At 46.7% G+C, this 22404-nt stretch overlaps 1 protein-coding gene across 7 annotated transcripts in view; it reads right to left on the bottom strand.

Moving 5' to 3' along the window:
- LOC137532296 (NACHT, LRR and PYD domains-containing protein 3-like) overlaps positions 1 to 22404 on the bottom strand; it is a 784203-nt gene that overhangs the window by 727015 nt on the left and 34784 nt on the right. For all 7 annotated transcript variants that reach the window (XR_011023906.1, XM_068252693.1, XM_068252702.1 and 4 more), the window contains exon 2: positions 15417 to 15486. Coding sequence is in view for 6 of the 7 variants with exons in the window: in XM_068252693.1 (XP_068108794.1) it covers positions 15417 to 15438 (22 nt within the window). In the remaining variant the exon portion in view is untranslated. The remainder of the gene's footprint in view (positions 1 to 15416; positions 15487 to 22404) is intronic.

A 22404-nucleotide genomic window follows, 5' to 3' on the forward strand; every position in this document is an offset into this window, starting at 1 on the left:
CTGTAATTTCCCACATTAAATGATCGTAACAACAGTCCCACAGTCTTTTCTAGTCTGTATGTCCAATCACAATTAGTACAAAAAACTCTCTCACCGACTCAAATGGCTGTCTGGATCACAGATCAGCATAATCTATATATATATATATATAATAGAGTAAGTGCCTCAACCTTCAAGCAAGAAGAAGAAGTAGTGCCCTGCCCCCAGGGCCGGTCCAAGCAAGAAGAAGGGGCTGGTCCAAGCAAGAAGACGAAGTAGTGTCATATCAAACCAAGGGCAAAGAGTGATAATTTGCATATTCAGTAGCAGTGCATTGTGGGTAACCACAAATGTTCACTTATAGCTAAATTATTGCAGATTTGCTTCTGTTTTAAGAAGGAAAACTACACCAAGCTTTGTTTTTTTAGTAGGAGGGCTTTTTGGTCTCTTTTTTTCCTCCTATACATTCTTAGTAGTTTGGGTTACCCTGAGCTGCTTGGTTACTCTGTTGTACTGGTCCAAGCCCTATCTCATACAGCCTTATCAATCCCTGCTATGTACTGATGAGGACCAAACGTCTGAAATAGGCTGTCACATGTGGGTTTGATATGACTGTGTAAAACTTAAAGCTATAGGCTTGCTTGACTTACAAAGGGTGAAAAGGAATAATTTGCATATTTAGTAGCAGTGCATTGTGGGTAACCATAAATGTTCACTTCTAGCTGAATTATTGCAGATTTTCTTCTGTTTTAAGAAGGCAAACTACACCAAGTTTTGCTTTTTTTAGTAGGAGGTCTTTTTGGTCCCTTTTATCCCCCTATACATTCCGAGTGGTTTGGTCACCTTGAGCTGCTTGGTTACTCTGTTGTACTGGTCCAAGCCCTAGAGATGCGAAGTTCGGATCTTTTCAATGATCCGGATGATTCGAATCGGATCATTGAAAAGCTCCGGATCTTTGATCCGAATCTCGGATCATTTTACTACGGAAGCATTCGGGGGTGAAATGACTAGCAGGACAGGACTTTCCCTGCAGAGGACAGAGAAGGGGAGGGGGTGGACACACAGAGAAGGGGAGAAGATGGACAGAGGGCAGGGAGTGGACAGAGAAGGGAGGAGGGACGAGCAGGGAGTAGAAATGTTTGTTTGCACACAATACCCACATGCTGCAATCATATGCTTTACATATATTTCACCTATATGTTCATCTGTATACTTTGAATGCAAACGTCGCACAGTGAAAGAAAGCATTCCCCAAAGCATTCCCAGAAGTGACGTGCAGCTGTTTAGAGCAGAGTGCAGGAGGATCATATTGCGCAGCAATCACAGTGCCTGCCCTGTCCTAGCCCAGCACACTGTCTACAAAGTTACTGAGCTGTGCCAAAAGTTTCCAATTTGTTCACTGCACAACTACGGATCAGACAGCCTATAATGAGCAGCATATTGCAGCCAGTATGTGTGCTCTACACATATCTGGCAGTGGCACCGATGTCCCCTCTCTCTTATCTACCTGTCCCTGCAAGGCTGGCTCCCCTCCAACAGAGCGATCCATCTCTGCTCTGCTTCCAGGACCCCGCTGGCCGCTGAGAGGGGGCGTGTCGCTCCTGGCCCCGCCCCCTTTGCGATCCGAATCACTCATTTTGATGATTCGGATGATTCGACTCACAAAAGAGATTCGGATCAAAGATCCGAATCGTTCATGATCCGGACAACACTACCAAGCCCTATCTCATACAGCCATATCAATCCTTGCCATGTACAGATGAGGACCAAAAGTCTGAAACAGGCTGTCACATGTGGGTTTGATATGGCTGTGTAAAATGTAAAGCTATAGGCTTGCTATACACCAGTGGCTCTGGATGCTTGCTTGGCTTACTAAGGGTGAAAAGGAATTATTTACATATTTAGTCGCAGTGCATTGTGGGTAACCACAAATGTTCACTTACAGCTCAATTATTGCATATTTTCTTCTGTTTTAGGAAGGCAAATTACACCAAGCTTTGCTTTTTTTAGTAGGAGGTCTTTTTGGTCCCTTTTATCCCCCTATACATTCCGAGTGGTTTGGGTCACCCTGAGCTGCTTGGTTACTCTGTTGTACTGGTCCAAGCCCTATCTCATACAGCTGTATCAATCCCTGCCATGTACTGATGAGGACCAAAAGTCTGAAACAGGCTGTCTACATGTGGGTTTGATATAACTGTGTAAAATTTAAAGCTATATGCTTGCTATACACCAGCGGCTCTAGATGCTTGCTTGGCTTACCAAGGGGGAAAAGGGGTAATTTGCATATTTAGTAGCAGTGCATTGTGGGTAACCACAAATGTTCACTTATAGCTGAATTATTGCAGATTTTCTAATGTTTTAAAAAGGCAAATTACACCAATACAGCGTGCGGCATTGCAGGAAGTGATGACAGTGGAACGCACGATGGAACACGGAAGAGGTGAGTCATCCCCGCCCGCTGCCTCTTACTAATAGTGGTGGCTGCTACTGTGCTTAAGCAGGAGGAGGAGTGCACATGGGGGACCCAGGTGAGGGGGGTTCCTGCTGAGCTTAAGCTGGAGGGGGAGTGCACATGGGGGACCCAGTTGAGGGGGGTCCAACCCCCCTCCCTGCCGTTGTGCCCAATACCCCCTTCCTGCCCTCTACCCTCGTATGCATACGGCTAGTTATTATTATTATTTCGTATTTATATAGCGCCAACATCTTACGCAGCGCTGTACAGTATATATATATTGTCTTGTCACTAACTGTCCCTCAAAAGAGCTCACAATCTAATCCTTACTATTATCATATGTCTATGTTTGTATTATGTAGTGTAAGTACTGTAGTCTAGGGCCAATTTAAGGGTGAGCCAATTAACTTATCTGTATGTTTTTGGGATGTGGGAGGAAACTGGAGTACCCGGAGGAAACTCACGCAGGCACGGGGAGAACATACAAACTCCTTGCAGAAAGTGCCCTGGCTGGGATTCGAACCGGGGACCCAGCGCTGCAAGGCGAGAGCCCTAACCACTACACCACCGTGCTGCACTTGTTCATATAACTTATCAGTCGATCGGCTTCTTCCTATATAAAACTCAAAGACAAAATCGTACAAACCATAGCGTAATCCAGTTGATACAACTTCCTTTCACCAACACCTCCACATGCAAAAATAAGTGCACCCCTCCATGCTTCCTGCTCACACCAAGACCGTATGGTAAAAATGCAGGCTCTCCAAATGTATCACGCCGGAAGCTGTCTGCCACAGACTATGTATAGTAGTAGTACTATGGTAGCGACTCTGCTGTCTGTAGAAGATTTTCGTACACATGACAGGACATCAACAGACTAAGTGACGGTTTGTGAGACAAAAATCACAAGAGTTTCACCAGTTGAATCGCTCAAACATGGCTGTGTCTGCAGACAGTCTGCGTCTCTTGCCGTGTCCACACAAACAAACCATTGCACTCACTGTCACTCTCTCTGTCATTAGTGTTCTGTTCATTACCAGAGTCAGTTCAGTTTAGTGACTGACTAGACTTACTGACTGTTACTTTCACTTGCGTTGTAGTATACTAGTAGTTTACTCACCGTCACTGACCATCTGTGTACATGTAGTGAAGTGAGCTACTACTACAGGTCCTTCTCAAAAAATTAGCATATTGTGATAAAGTTCATTATTTTCTGTAATGTACTGATAAATATTAGACTATCATACATTTTAGATTCATTACACACAACTGAAGTAGTTCAAACCTTTTATTGTTTTAATATTGATGATTTTGGCATACAGCTCATGAAAACACAAAATTCCTATCTCAAAAAATTAGCATATCATGAAAAGGTTCTCAAAACGAGCTATTAACCTAATCATTTGAATCAACTAATTAACTCTAAACACCTGCAAAAGATTCCTGAGGCTTTTAAAAACTCCCAGCCTGGTTCATTACTCAAAACCGCAATCATGGGTAATGCCGGGAATACACAGGTAGATCCGATTAGCCGCCGGATCGACCCCAGCCGCGTCCCCGTGTCCCCGAGCGGGTGGGGGTCGAGCGGCTTGATCAGGCCAGCTGAATATTATGCTGGCCGGATCAGCTGGTCGATACACGGTACAGAAACGTACCGTGTATCCCCAGCATAAGACTGTCGACCTGACTGCTGTCCACAAGGCCATCATTGACACCCTCAAGCAAGAGAGTAAGACACAGAAAGAAATTTCTGAACGAATAGGCTGTTCCCAGAGTGCTGTATCAAGGCACCTCAGTGGGAAGGAAAAAGTGTGGCAGAAAACGCGGCACAACGAGAAGAGGTGACCGGACCCTGAGGAAGATTGTGGAGAAGGACCGATTCCAGACCTTGGGGGACCTGCGGAAGCAGTGGACTGAGTCTGGAGTAGAGACATCCAGAGCCACCGTGTACAGGCGTGTGCAGGAAATGGGCTACAGGTGCCGCATTCCCCAATCAAGCCACTTTTGAACCAGAAACAGCGGCAGAAGCGCCTGACCTGGGCTACAGAGAAGCAGCACTGGACTATTGCTCAGTGGTCGAAAGTACTTTTTTCGGATGAAAGCAACCTTTGCATGTCATTCTGAAATCAAGGTGCCAGAGTCTGGAGGAAGACTGGGGAGAGGGAAATGCCAAAATGCCTGAAGTCCAGTGTCAAGTATCCACAGTCAGTGATGGTCTGGGGTGCCATGTCAGCTGCTGGTGTTGGTCCACTGTGTTTTATCAAGGGCAGGGTCAATGCAGCTAGCTATCAGGAGATTTTGGAGCACTTCATGCTTCCATCTGCTGAAAAGCTTTATGGAGATGAAGATTTCATTTTTCAGCACAACCTGGCACTTGCTCACAGTGCCAAAACCACTGGTAAATGGTTTGCTGACCATGGAATTACTGTGCTCAATTGGCCTGCCAATTCTCCTGACCTGAACCCCATAGAGAATCTGTGGGATATTGTGAAGAGAACGCAAGACCCAACACTCTGGATGAGCTTAAGGCCGCTATCGAAGCATCCTGGGCCTCCATAACACCTGAGCAGTGCCACAGGCTGATTGCTTCTATGCCACGCCGCATTGAAGCAGTCATTTCTGCAAAAGGATTCCCGACCAAGTATTGAGTGCACAACTGAACATAATTATTTGAAGGTTGACTTTTGTTTTAAAAACACTTTTTTTTTTAAATTGGGCGATTGAAATATGCAAATTTTTTGAGATAGGAATTTGGGGTTTTTATGAGCTGTATGCCAAAATCATCAATATTAAAACAATAAAAGGCTTGAACTACTTCAGTTGTGTGTAATGAATCTAAAATATATGAAAGTGTAATGTTTATCAGTACATTAACCACTTCAGCCTTCAGTCATTTTCACTTTATGCATCCGAGCAATGTTCACCTCCCATTCATTAGCCTATAACTTTATCACTACTTATCACAATGAACTGATCTATATCTTGTTTTTTCCGCCACCAATTAGGCTTTCTTTGGGGGGGGGGGGGGTACATTTTGCTAAGAGCCACTTTACTGTAAATGCATTTTAACAGGAAGAATAAGAAAAAACTGAAAAAATTCTTATTTCTCAGTTTTCAGCCATTATAGTTTTAAAATAATACATGCCTCCATAATTAAAACTCACGTATTGTATTTGCCCATTTGTCCCGGTTGTTACACCGTTTAAATTATGTCCCTATAACAATGTATGGCGACAATATTTTATTTGGAAATAAAGGTGCATTTTTTCCTTTTTACATCCATCATTATTTACATGTTTAAAATTAAAAAAAAAAAAAATATATATTTAAAAAGTTTAGACCCTTAGGTAAATATTTACATGTTTTTTTTATGTACATTTTATTTGTTTTTTTTAATATTAAACATTTTATTTGGGTATTTTTGAGAGGGTGGGATGTAAACAGTAATTTTGTTTCAGTAAATATGTGTTGATTTTTTTTTTTTTACATTTGGTTGTACAGTAGTTTTACTTTTTGGCCACAAGATGGCAGCCATGAGTTTGTTTACATGATGTCACTCTAAGCGTGACATACACACTTAGAGGGAAGCATGGGGACGCTAGAGCCAGAAAAAGTGAAGCGTCCGAGAGAAGCTGACGCTTTTTCTGCGGAGGAGAGGAATCAGTGATCGGGCGCCATAGCCCGATTCACTGATTGCCTGGTTAACGAACCGCGGGCAAGGAGCGGGCGCATGCGCACATGGCCTCCTGGACGTAGCTAGTACGTCCAGGAGGCGAAAGTAGTTAAAGAAAATAATGAACTTTATCACAATATGCTAATCTTTTGAAAAGGACCTGTATTTGTATATTGGTCCGTAAAAAAACAACAACAACAAAAACGTACATTTGTCCAATTGTCACCAGTCACCACACACATATTAACCCCCCTGGCGGTATTCCCGAGCTGAGCTCGGGCTGGGTTTCACTTACCCAGAGCGGTATTCCCGAGCTCAGCTCGGGCTGGCCCAAATTTGCCATGCACTGCATTTTCCTGGGTCCTGCACGCGATCGGCGCTGCCAGCAGGATCCAGGCGTCTCTCCCTAGCCGGCGGGATCCCTTTCTGCTCCGATCTTCTTCCAGCCAATCAGGACGGCCGAGCGGTGGTGCGGTGTGACATTGGGCGGCGTGACATGAGGGGGGGGGAGGGAAAAATGAAAGTGGTGCTTTTTTTATTTCTTTTACTAAGATCGCCCATGTGTATATATACACATGTATATACGTATATACATGTATACATGTATATACAGTACATGATCGGGGGTATCCAAGCACCCCTAGTCACTTTAACCTTTTCACTTTTCTAATGACATGCTTTAAAAAATTGCTGGGGGAGCATGCACAGCGCATCATGAGCAGTCACAGATTTAGTGGGCTCTGCACACAGGGCTATATCAGAGGGGAAATCTCAGCCCACTAACACTAACTGGGGGGGTTGGGAAATTTCCCCTTGACATCCAATGTAAAAAGAATGCTGACAGTAGGGATATTACAGCAAGCAGACAGCAGCGAGCAGGAATGTGAAGAGATGTGAGAGAGATGCAAAGTGTCAGGGGAGGGAAAGAACTGAGTAGACGAGGGGATGGAGGGAGGCGACCACAAAGCTGGAGGGAGGATAGAGACTCAGAGAGGTGTGGAAAGCGAAAGAGGGAAACTGTCAGTGCAGAGAAGTGAAGGGACATAAAGCAGAGTGGAGACAGACCAGTACAAGAGCACGGATGAGACCCTCCTCCCCTTGCACAGCAGATAGCCCAGCAGAAAGAGGGAGAGAGAACACAGCATAGAGACAGGCAGAGGCAGCATTACAAGAAGCCCAGCAGGCATGAGAGCCAAGCAGAGAGAGCACACCGCATAGAGACAGGCAGAGACAGCATTACAAGAAGCCCAGCAGGCATGAGAGCCAAGCAGAGAGAGCACACCGCATAGAGACAGGCAGAGACAGCATTACAAGAAGCCCAGCAGGCATGAGAGCCAAGCAGAGAGAGAACACAGCATAGAGACAGGCAGAGACAGCATTACAAGAAGCCCAGCAGGCATGAGAGCCAAGCAGAGAGAGAACACAGCATAGAGACAGGCAGAGACAGCATTACAAGAAGCCCAGCAGGCATGAGAGCCAAGCAGAGAGAGAACACAGCATAGAGACAGGCAGAGACAGCATTACAAGAAGCCCAGCAGGCATGAGAGCCAAGCAGAGAGAGAACACAGCATAGAGACAGGCAGAGACAGCATTACAAGAAGCCCAGCAGGCATGAGAGCCAAGCAGAGAGAGCACACAGCATAGAGACAGGCAGAGACAGCATTACAAGAAGCCCATCAGGCATGAGAGCCAAGCAGAAAGAGAACACAGCATAGAGACAGGCAGAGACAGCATTACAAGAAGCCCAGCAGACATGAGAGCCAAGCAGAGAGAGAACACAGCATAGAGACAGGCAGAGACAGCATTACAAGAAGCCCAGCAGGCATGAGAGCCAAGCAGAGAGAGAACACAGCATAGAGACAGGCAGAGACAGCATTACAAGAAGCCCAGCAGACATGAGAGCCAAGCAGAGAGAGAACACAGCATAGAGACAGGCAGAGACAGCATTACAAGAAGCCCAGCAGACATGAGAGCCAAGCAGAGAGAGAACACAGCATAGAGACAGGCAGAGACAGCATTACAAGAAGCCCAGCAGGCATGAGAGCCAAGCAGAGAGAGAACACAGCATAGAGACAGGCAGAGACAGCATTACAAGAAGCCCAGCAGGCATGAGAGCCAAGCAGAGAGAGAACACCGCATAGAGACAGGCAGAGACAGCATTACAAGAAGCCCAGCAGGCATGAGAGCCAAGCAGAGAGGGAACACCGCATAGAGACAGGCAGAGACAGCATTACAAGAAGCCCAGCAGGCATGAGAGCCAAGCAGAGAGAGAACACAGCATAGAGACAGGCAGAGACAGCATTACAAGAAGCCCAGCAGGCATGAGAGCCAAGCAGAGAGAGAACACAGCATAGAGACAGGCAGAGACAGCATTACAAGAAGCCCAGCAGGCATGAGAGCCAAGCAGAGAGAGCACACCGCATAGAGACAGGCAGAGACAGCATTACAAGAAGCCCAGCAGGCATGAGAGCCAAGCAGAGATAGAACACAGCATAGAGACAGGCAGAGACAGCATTACAAGAAGCCCAGCAGGCATGAGAGCCAAGCAGAGAGGGAACACCGCATAGAGACAGGCAGAGACAGCATTACAAGAAGCCCAGCAGGCATGAGAGCCAAGCAGAGAGAGAACACAGCATAGAGACAGGCAGAGACAGCATTACAAGAAGCCCAGCAGACATGAGAGCCAAGCAGAGAGAGAACACCGCATAGAGACAGGCAGAGACAGCATTACAAGAAGCCCAGCAGGCATGAGAGCCAAGCAGAGAGAGAACACAGCATAGAGACAGGCAGAGACAGCATTACAAGAAGCCCAGCAGGCATGAGAGCCAAGCAGAGAGAGAACACAGCATAGAGACAGGCAGAGACAGCATTACAAGAAGCCCAGCAGGCATGAGAGCCAAGCAGAGAGAGAACACAGCATAGAGACAGGCAGAGGCAGCATTACAAGAAGCCCAGCAGGCATGAGAGCCAAGCAGAGAGAGAACACAGCATAGAGACAGGCAGAGACAGCATTACAAAAAGCCCAGCAGGCATGAGAGCCAAGCAGAGAGAACACAGCATAGAGACAGGCAGATACAGCATTACAAAAAGCCCAGCAGGCATGAGAGCCAAGCAGAGAGAGAACACAGCATAGAGACAGGAAGAGACAGCATTACAAGAAGCCCAGCAGGCATGAGAGCCAAGCAGAGAGAGAACACAGCATAGAGACAGGCAGAGGCAGCATTACAAGAAGCCCAGCAGGCATGAGAGCCAAGCAGAGAAAGAACACAGCATAGAGACAGGCAGAGACAGCATTACAAAAAGCCCAGCAGGCATGAGAGCCAAGCAGAGAGAACACAGCATAGAGACAGGCAGATACAGCATTACAAAAAGCCCAGCAGGCATGAGAGCCAAGCAGAGAGAGAACACAGCATAGAGACAGGCAGAGACAGCATTACAAGAAGCCCAGCAGGCATGAGAGCCAAGCAGAGAGAGCACACCGCATAGAGACAGGCAGAGACAGCATTACAAGAAGCCCAGCAGGCATGAGAGCCAAGCAGAGAGAGAACACCGCATAGAGACAGGCAGAGACAGCATTACAAGAAGCCCAGCAGGCATGAGAGCCAAGCAGAGAGAGCACACCGCATAGAGACAGGCAGAGACAGCATTACAAGAAGCCCAGCAGGCATGAGAGCCAAGCAGAGAGAGAACACAGCATAGAGACAGGCAGAGACAGCATTACAAGAAGCCCAGCAGGCATGAGAGCCAAGCAGAGAGAGAACACAGCATAGAGACAGGCAGAGACAGCATTACAAGAAGCCCAGCAGGCATGAGAGCCAAGCAGAGAGAGAACACCGCATAGAGACAGGCAGAGACAGCATTACAAGAAGCCCAGTAGGCATGAGAGCCAAGCAGAGAGAGAACACCGCATAGAGACAGGCAGAGACAGCATTACAAGAAGCCCAGCAGGCATGAGAGCCAAGCAGAGAGAGAACACCGCATAGAGACAGGCAGAGACAGCATTACAAGAAGCCCAGCAGGCATGAGAGCCAAGCAGAGAGAGAACACAGCATAGAGACAGGCAGAGACAGCATTACAAGAAGCCCAGCAGGCATGAGAGCCAAGCAGAGAGAGAACACAGCATAGAGACAGGCAGAGACAGCATTACAAGAAGCCCAGCAGGCATGAGAGCCAAGCAGAGAGAGAACACAGCATAGAGACAGGCAGAGACAGCATTACAAGAAGCCCAGCAGGCATGAGAGCCAAGCAGAGAGAGAACACAGCATAGAGACAGGCAGAGACAGCATTACAAGAAGCCCAGCAGGCATGAGAGCCAAGCAGAGAGAGAACACTGCATAGAGACAGGCAGAGACAGCATTACAAGAAGCCCAGCAGGCATGAGAGCCAAGCAGAGAGCGAACACAGCATAGAGACAGGCAGAGACAGCATTACAAGAAGCCCAGCAGGCATGAGAGCCAAGCAGAGAGAGAACACAGCATAGAGACAGGCAGAGACAGCATTACAAGAAGCCCAGCAGGCATGAGAGCCAAGCAGAGAGCGAACACAGCATAGAGACAGGCAGAGACAGCATTACAAGAAGCCCAGCAGGCATGAGAGCCAAGCAGAGAGAGAACACCGCATAGAGACAGGCAGAGACAGCATTACAAGAAGCCCAGCAGGCATGAGAGCCAAGCAGAGAGAGAACACCGCATAGAGACAGGCAGAGACAGCATTACAAGAAGCCCAGCAGGCATGAGAGCCAAGCAGAGAGAGAACACAGCATAGAGACAGGCAGAGACAGCATTACAAGAAGCCCAGCAGGCATGAGAGCCAAGCAGAGAGAGCACACCGCATAGAGACAGGCAGAGACAGCATTACAAGAAGCCCAGCAGGCATGAGAGCCAAGCAGAGAGAGAACACCGCATAGAGACAGGCAGAGACAGCATTACAAGAAGCCCAGCAGGCATGAGAGCCAAGCAGAGAGAGCACACCGCATAGAGACAGGCAGAGGCAGCATTACAAGAAGCCCAGCAGGCATGAGAGCCAAGCAGAGAGAGAACACCGCATAGAGACAGGCAGAGACAGCATTACAAGAAGCCCAGCAGGCATGAGAGCCAAGCAGAGAGAGAACACAGCATAGAGACAGGCAGAGACAGCATTACAAGAAGCCCAGCAGGCATGAGAGCCAAGCAGAGAGCGAACACAGCATAGAGACAGGCAGAGACAGCATTACAAGAAGCCCAGCAGACATGAGAGCCAAGCAGAGAGAGAACACAGCATAGAGACAGGCAGAGACAGCATTACAAGAAGCCCAGCAGGCATGAGAGCCAAGCAGAGAGAGAACACAGCATAGAGACAGGCAGAGACAGCATTACAAGAAGCCCAGCAGGCATGAGAGCCAAGCAGAGAGAGAACACCGCATAGAGACAGGCAGAGACAGCATTACAAGAAGCCCAGCAGGCATGAGAGCCAAGCAGAGAGAGAACACCGCATAGAGACAGGCAGAGACAGCATTACAAGAAGCCCAGCAGGCATGAGAGCCAAGCAGAGAGAGAACACCGCATAGAGACAGGCAGAGACAGCATTACAAGAAGCCCAGCAGGCATGAGAGCCAAGCAGAGAGAGAACACCGCATAGAGACAGGCAGAGACAGCATTACAAGAAGCCCAGCAGGCATGAGAGCCAAGCAGAGAGCGAACACAGCATAGAGACAGGCAGAGACAGCATTACAAGAAGCCCAGCAGGCATGAGAGCCAAGCAGAGAGCGAACACAGCATAGAGACAGGCAGAGGCAGCATTACAAGAAGCCCAGCAGGCATGAGAGCCAAGCAGAGAGAGCACACCGCATAGAGACAGGCAGAGGCAGCATTACAAGAAGCCCAGCAGGCATGAGAGCCAAGCAGAGAGAGAACACAGCATAGAGACAGGCAGAGACAGCATTACAAGAAGCCTAGCAGACATGAGAGCCAAGCAGAGAGAGAACACAGCATAGAGACAGGCAGAGACAGCATTACAAGAAGCCCAGCAGGCATGAGAGCCAAGCAGAGAGAGAACACAGCATAGAGACAGGCAGAGGCAGCATTACAAGAAGCCCAGCAGGCATGAGAGCCAAGCAGAGAGAGGGCAAAAGTGAGTCCAGCAGGGGGTAATGAACTGCTTTGGTTATATAATTTTTTTTTCCGATCCCGATTTATTGCGTCTTTTCGGCCGGCTTTAGAAGCCGCATGCGACATCCAGGGCCGGCTAGCCACCGCGGCTTCATGTCCCCTTATGGGGACGAGAAACGTCATTGCGACGGGAAGCAGACTATTGCAGTACCGCCGCCCCCAGACGAGACGTCAAAGGACGACGCTGATTCCCGGCCGCCCCAACGTCACCTGCCGTCCGTGTAAACCAGCCCTAAGGGTAATGAGGGCTGTGAACTGTGCCTGAGCTGTGCTGTGATGATGTGTAAAAGTGGCCATACACTTATAGATTTGCAGCAGATTCGACCATCAGATAGATTTCTGGCAGATGCCTGTCAAGTCGAATCTGACAGGAACTTATCTGATGTGTGCCACACACTAGGAACAGATTTCTAATAGATTTCAGAATGAAATGTGTCTCTTTGTGTATTGTGTAGCGCATGTATATGTTTTTGGGATGTGGAAGGAAACCAGAGTCCCCGGAGGAAACCCACACAGACACAGGGAGAACATACAAACTCCATGCATATAGAGCCCTGGCTGGGATTTGAACCGCAGGCGTAGTAGCAGTAGTTCTGCGCCTGCGCAGTACAGCCCGGCGGACGTCCGATGACGTCAGCGCGCCGGCGTGGGACGCAGAAGTGCCAGGCCTTGGAGCGCAGAAGAGCCCGACCTGGCCGCCGGCCTGGCCAGGTCGGGTCGGCCTCCGGGAGCCTGTGGAGCGGCGGCGAGGGCACGTTCTGGCTGCCACGGGCTGGAGGAAGCCCCAGGTAAGTGGATGGGCATTTTTATTTTTTTAACAGCCACCCTGAACCTTCCCTTTAAGCTACATATACACAGAACAATTTTCAGTATGATTAACGGATCAATCCGATAATTTCCAACCGCTCCGACTGGATCGCGATTGATAACACGGCCAATTTTGGGTAGTTATAAATGCAAAATCGATCGCATTATCAGTCGGGAGCAGTTTGGACGCCTACCTACGATGCAACTTCTTATCAAATCACCCGTCGATCTGATGCAAAATTGTACCGTGCGGATGCAGCTTTACTAAAATGTTATGCAAAACAAAAGTTTGCCTTCTTAAAACAGAAGGTATTTGTGATCATTCAGATTGGAGGGAGCATATGATGTCTCCCACAATGCAACACAGCTGAATATGCAAATAGCATCACTGTTAAATATGTAAATCACTCTTTGTTGCCCCAGTAAGCTAGACACACCTCCAGATCCGCTGGAATGCAATGGTGTGTCAGCTTGTTATTAGTACAGAGCCACAATAATCCAACATGCATACAGACTGTTTTGGATTGTTTGATCCTCATCAGTGCATGGCATGGATTAATTTGGCTCTATGCAGTAGGGCTTGTAACACCCAGAGGTACAGACTAACCAGCAAGCTCATGGTGAACCAGAACCCCCAGGAGTGTGTAAGGGGCGACAATGGGCCAAAAAGCCCTCTTACTAAAAATGTTATGCAAAACAGGTTTGCCTTCTTAAAACACACGTATCATGTATACAGAAACCCACTTCATGGTGTCTTCCCACCCTATGTACTTCAACAAACACTATCAGGCCTCTTGCACACTGCACGCGATTCAGATTCAGATTCCGCTTTTTAATCAGTTTTTACATCCGATTCAGATTCTGATTTGCAGTCTGCTCCCTGCACACTGCAAATCGGAATCTGAATCGGATGTAAAAACTGATTAAAAAGCGGAATCTGAATCGGAATCACGTGCAGTGTGCAAGAGGCCTCAAAGATACTTTATATCATCAACATCTAAACACAGGGGAGTTATTACACTCCTTAACAATAGTTTTCCTATGGAAGTACAATCTCAAATCTCAGATAAGGAGGGATGCTTTATTATTATTATGGGTGAATATTAATCCAAAGTTCTCCCTACAGGTAGTCCCCAACTTATGAACGGCGTGGATTATGTGATTTTGTGGGAACAAGTCAAAAAACATTTTTCAAATTGGACATCATTTTTGAGAAAATCGATTTTAAAAAATTCAAAGAAAAAAAAATGGCTTTTAAACTTGTATAAAGGGGCCCATACACTCAGCCGATTTTCTGGCCGACCGATCGATTCCAATCGATCGATCGATAGATCGATTGCAAATCGCTTGGCTAATCGACCGATCGATGGCCGATTTCGATGGATTTCCATCGAACTAGCAGGGTGGAAAATTTAGGTCGATCTGATGAGATTGCTTATCAGTTTGCATTGGCCTTAATGGAAATCTGATGGCAAAAAAATGCCATCAGATCGAATTTCAACAGATTTCAAACTGAAATCTATTGGAATTCTATCCTGGTAAAAAATGTTCTAAAAACGCATCAGATAGATCCTAGGTTCTCAACATGCGGTACGCGTACCCCAGGGGGTACTTCTGATGGGTCCAGGGGGTACTCGGGCTTGATATACTTAACCAAGAATAACAAATTTAGAGATTTAGAAAATTATAATTCTTATTTAAACAACACCAAATTAGTATTTTAGCTAATTAAAAGCAATAATAAATGCTTGCACATTGTTTAGAAGCAATTAGCATGTACTACGATTAAATATATATTTGTCAAGGGGTATTTGTGATCATGTTTACTATGCTAGGGGGTACTAGATGAGTTCAGGGTTTTAAAAGGGGTACACACTTATAAAATGTTGAGAAACACTGAGATAGATCATCAGATGCATTTCTTATCTATCTGCTGCCAATCTGACGAGTGTATGGGCACCTTAAGGAGATACAGGAGACAGAGGTGACACAGAGGAGGACAGAGGGACAGGGATGGTACAGTGTTCCAATTTAAGAACAGATTCAGGTTAAGAATGAACCTACAGTCCCTATCTTGTTCAGTAACCAGGGACTACCTATATAGTGAATATTTAAGTGCCTCCTGAACAAGTAGCCACTGCACTTAGCAAGGTGCCGGACACTCTGCTGTCACTTCAGTCTGGCACCTTGATGTGACTGCTGATTACTTACTGCTCCCCGAATCCAGCGGCCTATAATACATACCTTTATAAAACAAATCCTATACAAAGTTGTAAGTGTCCTATTAAACTGGGTGTGCGCCGGTGCTGCCGCTGCCTCACATATAAACATCAGACAGCAGACAATTATGTTTCTTTACCTGAAGTGCTGGATGCCGCCATCTTGTCAGCTGCTGGGTATTACTGTTCAGCTGAAGCCAGCCTGAAGACCTGAACACAACAACACAAGCACCATTACTGACTCACATGAAGCAGATATTACTTCTCATGGTACAATATTACAGGTGAATGCTGCATGTCTCTATAGTGGCTACAGTAACATCATTTCGCCCGGGACAGAACACTGGGAGGCACTGACACATTTTATAATGCATCTCTTCATACAAGCTTCTCATTTGTTATCGCCAGATGCCAAGGCTCATTGGGCTCAATTCTGGTAGCGTTTTAGTAAATAATTACCTCATGGAATTGGGTTTACCTCATGAGGGAAATCAACTTTTGAATTCTGGTAGTTTAACCTATCTTAGTTCCTGGACGTAGTTTGGACGTAGAAACTACGTCCAGGAACCATGCCCGATCCCGCGGCCGATCGCGCGCGTGCACGCGAGCTCCCGCCCCCCGGTTCGTTAGCCAGGTAATCAGTGAATCGGGCTATGGTGCCCGATCACTGATTCCTCTCCCCCGCTGAAAAAGCGACAGCTTCTCTCGGAAGCTTCGCTTTTTCTGGCTGTAGCGTCCCCCATGCGTCTCTCTAAGCGTATGTTACGCTTAGAGTGACGTCATGTAAACAAACTCATGGCCGCCATCTTGTGGCCAAAAAGTAATACTACAACTAAAAGTAAAAAAAATAAAAATCAACACACATTTACATTATAAACCTATTGTTTACATCCCACCCTCCCAAAACTACCCAAATAAAATGTTTAATACAAAAAAAAAAAAAAAAAAAAAAAACATTACAATAAAAAAAAAAAAAACATGTAAATATTTACCTAAGGGTCTAAACGTTTTAAATATCAATGTAAAGATGAAATATTTCTATTTTTGTTATTTTAAACTTGTAAATAGTGATAGATGCAAAACGGAAAAAATGCACCTATATTTCCAAATAAAATATTGTCGCCATACATTGTGATAGGGACATAATTTTAACGGTGTAATAACCGGGACATATGGGCAAATACAATACGTGAGTTTTAATTATGGAGGCATGTATTATTTTAAAACTATAATGGCTGAAAACTGAGAAATAATGAATTATTTCCGTTTTTTTCTTATTCTTCCTGTTAAAATGCATTTACAGTAAAGTGGCTCTTAGCAAAATGTACCCCCCAAAGAAAGCCTAATTGGTGGCGGAAAAAACAAGATCTAGATCAGTTCATTGTGATAAGTAGTGATAAAGTTATAGGCTAATGAATGGGAGGTGAACATTGCTCAAGTGAAAACGACGGAACGAGAATGGATTAAGTAAAGTTTTACCTCATGTAATTTCATGAGGTAATGCATGTGGTAATTTTCTACTAAAAATGTGTGGTATTTAGTAGTGAAATACCTCACACTTGAATTCTAAAGTGAAATAAGGTGCGTGTTTGCATGTCTTTTACCTCACATAATTAGACCTACCTCTACCACATGATAAATGCAGTGCTGTGACAGAATTGTGATATCTGTCACATAACAACCCCCCCCCCCCCCCCTCAACATCACCATTCACCAACCTCTGGTTGGAAAAAAAAAAAAAAAAAAAATGCTCCAACCCACAGCCTCTATTTTTAAAAAAATTAAGTAAAACTGCGGCAAACTCCTATCCCCCCCCCCTCTGGCTAAAAGTGCTCCGAGCCCCCCCCCCCCCCCCCCCCCAGCAGCCTCTAAAAGTAAAAGTGCTGTAACCCCCCTTCCAGACCTCCAGCCTCTAAAAGTACTCACACCCCCAGTCTCTAAAAGTGCTGACCCCTCCCTCAGCCTCTAAAAGTGTTCCGACCCCCCTCCCCCCAGCCTCTAAAAGTGCTCCTAACCCCCCCCCCCCCCCCCCCCCCCCCGCCTCTAAAGGTAAATGAGCTGGATATTTTTTTTTTTTTTTTTAAATGGATGCCTATAAATTTACTTTTCATAGGTTGCTACATAATCAAATACACCTTACCTCAAAAAAAAACAAAAAAAAAAACTTCCAAAGACTATCCTAAGTTATGGAAGACAATTAAAGACTATTACTTATTTGCTGTAGGCTTACCACTGAAATACCTCATGTTTTACCTCACTCTATGCATTTACCTCATGTTTTACCTCATGTTCGGAAATGGAGAAAAATCTTTCAGAATTGATAAAAGAAGAGGAAAATGCCTCATGAGGTATTTTACCTACAAAAAAATATTTACCTCACAGAGCTACCAGAATTGAGCCCATTGTCTCACCCCACTCCCCTCTAGATTCTAAGCTCACAAGACCAGGCTCCTCCCCCTAGCCAGGCTCCTCCCCTAGTGTCTCCACCACACTGCCATCTAGATTGTAAGCTCACAAGACCAGACTCCTCCCCTAGTGTCTCCATGACACTCCCCTCTAGATTGTAAGCTCACAAGACCAGGCTCCTCCCCCTAGTGTCTCCACCACACTTTCAGCAGACTAAGGGCAAGCTCCTCCCCCTACTGTCTTTACCCCACTGCCATCTACACCGTAAGTTCACAAGGGCAAGCTCCTCCCCCTACTGTCTTTATCCCACTGCCATCTACACCGTAAGTTCACAAGGGCAAGCTCCTCCCCTACTGTCTCCACCCCACTGCCATCTAGAATGTAAGCTCAAAAGACCAGGCTCCTCCCCTAGTGTCTCCACCCCACTCCCCTCTAGATTGTAAGCTCACAAGACTAGGCTCCTCCCCCTAGTGTCTCCATCCCACTCCCCTCTAGAATGTAAGCTCATAAGGCCAGGCTCCTCCCCCTAGTAGAGTTAACTTATCTCCCATGAATTTTTTACCAAACAGGCATAAAGCCTGGTACAGATTTTCAATTATGATTGGCCAATCACTAAGCAATTTTACCACCTCCATGTAGTAGTATGAGGGTTTACCTACACAATCTGCTCATAGCAGGCACGTAGATAGGGCAAGAGATTCAGGGCACTTATCCCAAATCTCCTCCCACAGTCCCTCGAATGTTTCTGGCGGGGCGCAATGGGCCGGTATCACTGCAGGTGATGGTGTAGGGGGGCGCAGGAATGCCCGGGCACGGGGAGAGGGGCCCGACTTTTAGCCACCAGCTCCCTCAGATGCTAGTTACCTGCTACCAGCTTCCTGGTCCACACTGTCTCCTCTGCAATGCTGCTCACACTACTTCCTGTTTCAGTGTGCACAGCATTGCAGAGACAGAGGGACCAGGCAGCTGGCTGACGCTCTAGCGTCTGAGAGAGCCCAGAGCCTGTGAAGCTGTATCTTCTGTGGCAAGAGAGCTCATTGACAGGAGAGGGGCCCCAAAGTGAGTTGCACACCCGCCCAACCAGCCCACCAGTGTGACCCATCAGCCTACAGTTTGATCCACTGTCCCCACTAGCCACCAGGCTGTAGCCTACCCCACCCTACTAGCCACCATCCTGACCCACCCACCATACTATCCACCAGCCTGACCTACCCACCCCACTAGCCACCATCCTGACCAACCAATCCCACTAGCCACCAGCCTGACCCACCCACCCCATTAGCCACCAGCCTGCCCAACCAATCCCACTAGCCACCAGTCTGACCTACCCCCAAACAACCACTCACCAACTAGGCACCACACCAGCCTGACCCACAACTACTACCCACCCACTAGCCACCGGCCTGACTCCACCTTCCAGCCATCAGTCTGACCCACCCCCCTCACCCACCCACTAGCCCCCAGCCTGACCCATTCCCCACCCTTCCCATCAGTATGACCCACCCTCCCCCCCAGCCACCAGTGTGACCCACCCCACCAGCATTTTCCACCCGTGTTTTCCACCCACCACAGTGGCATTTCCCATCCACGTATCCAACATACTGCAGCGTCATTTCCCACCCACCCCAACAGCAATTCTCCCACCTCTATTTATCCCTTCTTCCCACCCACCCCACCAGCACCCAGCGTTTCTCCTTTCCACCCCAACAGCAATTAAGCCTTCCTCCCTCCCTCTCTCTCTCTCCCTCCCACAGCCCGCATTTATCCACCCCACAGTACAAATAAGGGGTTATGTGAATTTAGGTAACATTTGCTGTATTTCATGTATGTGGAGTAATATGTGCATTTCACGTGTCGGAGGCAAACATTTTTTTGCATGTCACATCTATGGTAACGGTGTCTGCATTTCATATCTGTGGTAACAGTTTCCACATTTCACATCTGTGGTAATGGTTTCTGCATCCATTTCTGTGATAATGGTTTCTGCATGTCACATGTTTGGTAATGGTTTCTGCATTTCACATCCACGGTAATGGTTTCTGCATTTCACATCCATGGTAATGGTTCCTGCATTTTACATCTGGGTAATGGTTTCTACATTTGTGGTACTGGTAAATGATTTTTGCATTTCACATGTGTGGTAATGGTGTATGCATTTGATATTTTGAGTAATGGTGTAACATCCTTACCTTCCAGTGGCAGGTCCTGCGGCATCTCCGGCGTGGTCCAGGCGAGCGGTGGGACTTCTGCGCTGGAGTCCTCGGCTGAATCTTCTACGTCGGGCGGCATCCCCGACATCTCCTCTGCGGTGAATCAGGACATGCACGTGCGCACATTGGCCAGACGCATGCGCGCGAGTCAGAGCAGCCTTTACAGGCTGAGGAGGAGGATCTGAGGGTATATCATTTGATGACATCACCTTGGGAGAGTGGTTGTGGAGGAAATGCCAGGGAATACTTAAGGCCAGGAGCTTCAGTAGCTCACTGGCCTTGATACTGATCAGTTTGCTGGTTCTTGACCTAGCTAGCTTTGAGCTACATCATATATGGTGGTACTCACCATATATAAGTACCCCAGTTAGTCTTGTTGTTGCTTACTATTGATAGCTGTAATTGTAATTTCTCGTAATATCCTCCTGATATTATTGAGTGTATCATTCTGTGTATTTATCTGTGTACCGACTTTTGCCTGCCTCCTGACACTGCTTTAGCCTCATCCTTCTGTACGACAGCCATCTGATTACGTTACTGACTTCGGCCTGTCCCTGACTCTGCTTCCATTTGATCCTTGCAATACGACAAACATCTGATACACGTATATGACCCTGCTTGAATTTGACTATGATTACCCCTTACGACTTTGTTCCTCGATATTATACTTGTGCACAAGTACGGACAGGTCTAGACCTTATATTACTGTTATATCTGTGTCAGTTATCGCGTCACGCACCAGTGTGATATTATCAATCAAGGCCCATAAAATGGATGAGCTGCAAAATCAGATTGCTTCTTTAGCCGGAGTGGTTAATCAACTTTCTGAGCAAGTGGCCACTCAGCAGAATCAGCTGACTCAGTTAAAAGGGAACCAGAGATGAACGATTCACACAAAATAAACTTATCGGTCGATAGCTTGTAAAGAATAAATGCTCTACCTGACAATTTCGCCACTCTGGTGTGCCTTTTTGAGTGTTTTTTATCCATTATTCCTCCAGGAAATATCCAATATAGTCGCCGGCTCATATCCCTTCTTCTTTCAAGGTTATAAGCTGTTCTGGATGTGCTGTCTAGCCTCTATGAGACTATAGACAAGCAGGGCTGCTGCTGCCTTTCATCTGTGTGCTTTCAACTTTATTATTCTGGTATGCTGTGTGGCTGCCTGTAGGAAGTGTCTCTCATAGAAATGAAACTGCATACTGTAGATAATGACTGGCTGCACACTGCACACAGATACACTTGTCTGTTTCAGAGCTTCTTTCTCGGTAGCAGCAGCCCCTCCCATGTCAACAGCTCTGAGTAGGAAATCTGAGCCAGGAGGGGGCAGGCTTGGGCTTGAAAAGACTCCACAGAAGAGTGACTCAGCTATAATGATTCCAGGTCAAACCTAGACTGAATCAGTCGGTGGATTCTTATCACAGCTGATAACTGATAGATTAGACTGAGAAGAATAAAACTGAAAGCATGATAGGTGTTTACTGTCATGTTCCCACTGATAAATGTAATAAAATGCATGAGGGTGCTTCATCTCTGGTTCTATTTAACCAACTCTGTTGCTCAGCTAAGTGCCACCGTTAACGCTAATAACTCGCAGCCTAATGTTCATATTCAACCCATTATTGGACCTAAAATGCCGTTACCAGAGAAATTTGCAGGGGTACGTTCTGATTTCAGTAACTTCCGTAATCGATGTATGTCCTATTTTGAAGTCAGGGCCAGATCTTCGGGAACTGAGTCCCAGAATATTACATTGGTTAAGACCTTGTTGCAGGGTGATGCTCAGACCTGGGCTTATGGGTTGGAGCCAGGTCATGAAGCTTTATCCTCAGTAGAAAAATTATTTGAGGCCATGGCCATTATATATGATGAGCCTGATGTTTCAGCCACATATGCGCGTAAATTACAAGGTTTACAGCAGGGGAAACATACTGTTGAGGATTATGCGGCTGAATTTAAGAAGTGGCCTGTATCAGTCAAATGGGGTGGGGCAGCACTCCTGGACCAATTCCTTTTCAGTTTAGCAGATTCAGTTAACGATGCATTGGTTAGCCATCTTGAGCCCAGGAATCTAGAGGAGGCCATTTCTCTAGCCATTAAGGTTGACAGACGGATTAGATACCGTCGTCCGGGTAGGGTCTATTCCTCCTCAGGGAACCTTAGGGCAGACAAAACAACTACCGATGAGGAACCAATGCAACTAGGTTTCTCCCGACTGTCACCAACGGGGAAACTTAGGAGGAAGCTGGAGGGATTGTGTATGTACTGTGGAGAGAAGGGCCATTTCGTTCACACTTGCTCAGCAACGAAGGCTTCGAAAACTCCAGCGCCTAGGTGAAGTTGGGGAACTTCATCTGGGCGAGCCGGTTTTTCCCCTTAAAATGAAGACAATTTTGGTTCCTGTTACCATACACTGGGGCGATAAGTCGCTTCAGTCTGAAGCCTTTATAGATTCTGGTGCGGCAGGGAATTTTATTGATGCTACCCTAGCTTCTGATCTGGGGATTCCTGC

The sequence above is a fragment of the Hyperolius riggenbachi genome, chromosome 1 (assembly GCF_040937935.1).
Source record: "Hyperolius riggenbachi isolate aHypRig1 chromosome 1, aHypRig1.pri, whole genome shotgun sequence".
Taxonomy (NCBI): Eukaryota; Metazoa; Chordata; class Amphibia; order Anura; family Hyperoliidae; genus Hyperolius; species Hyperolius riggenbachi.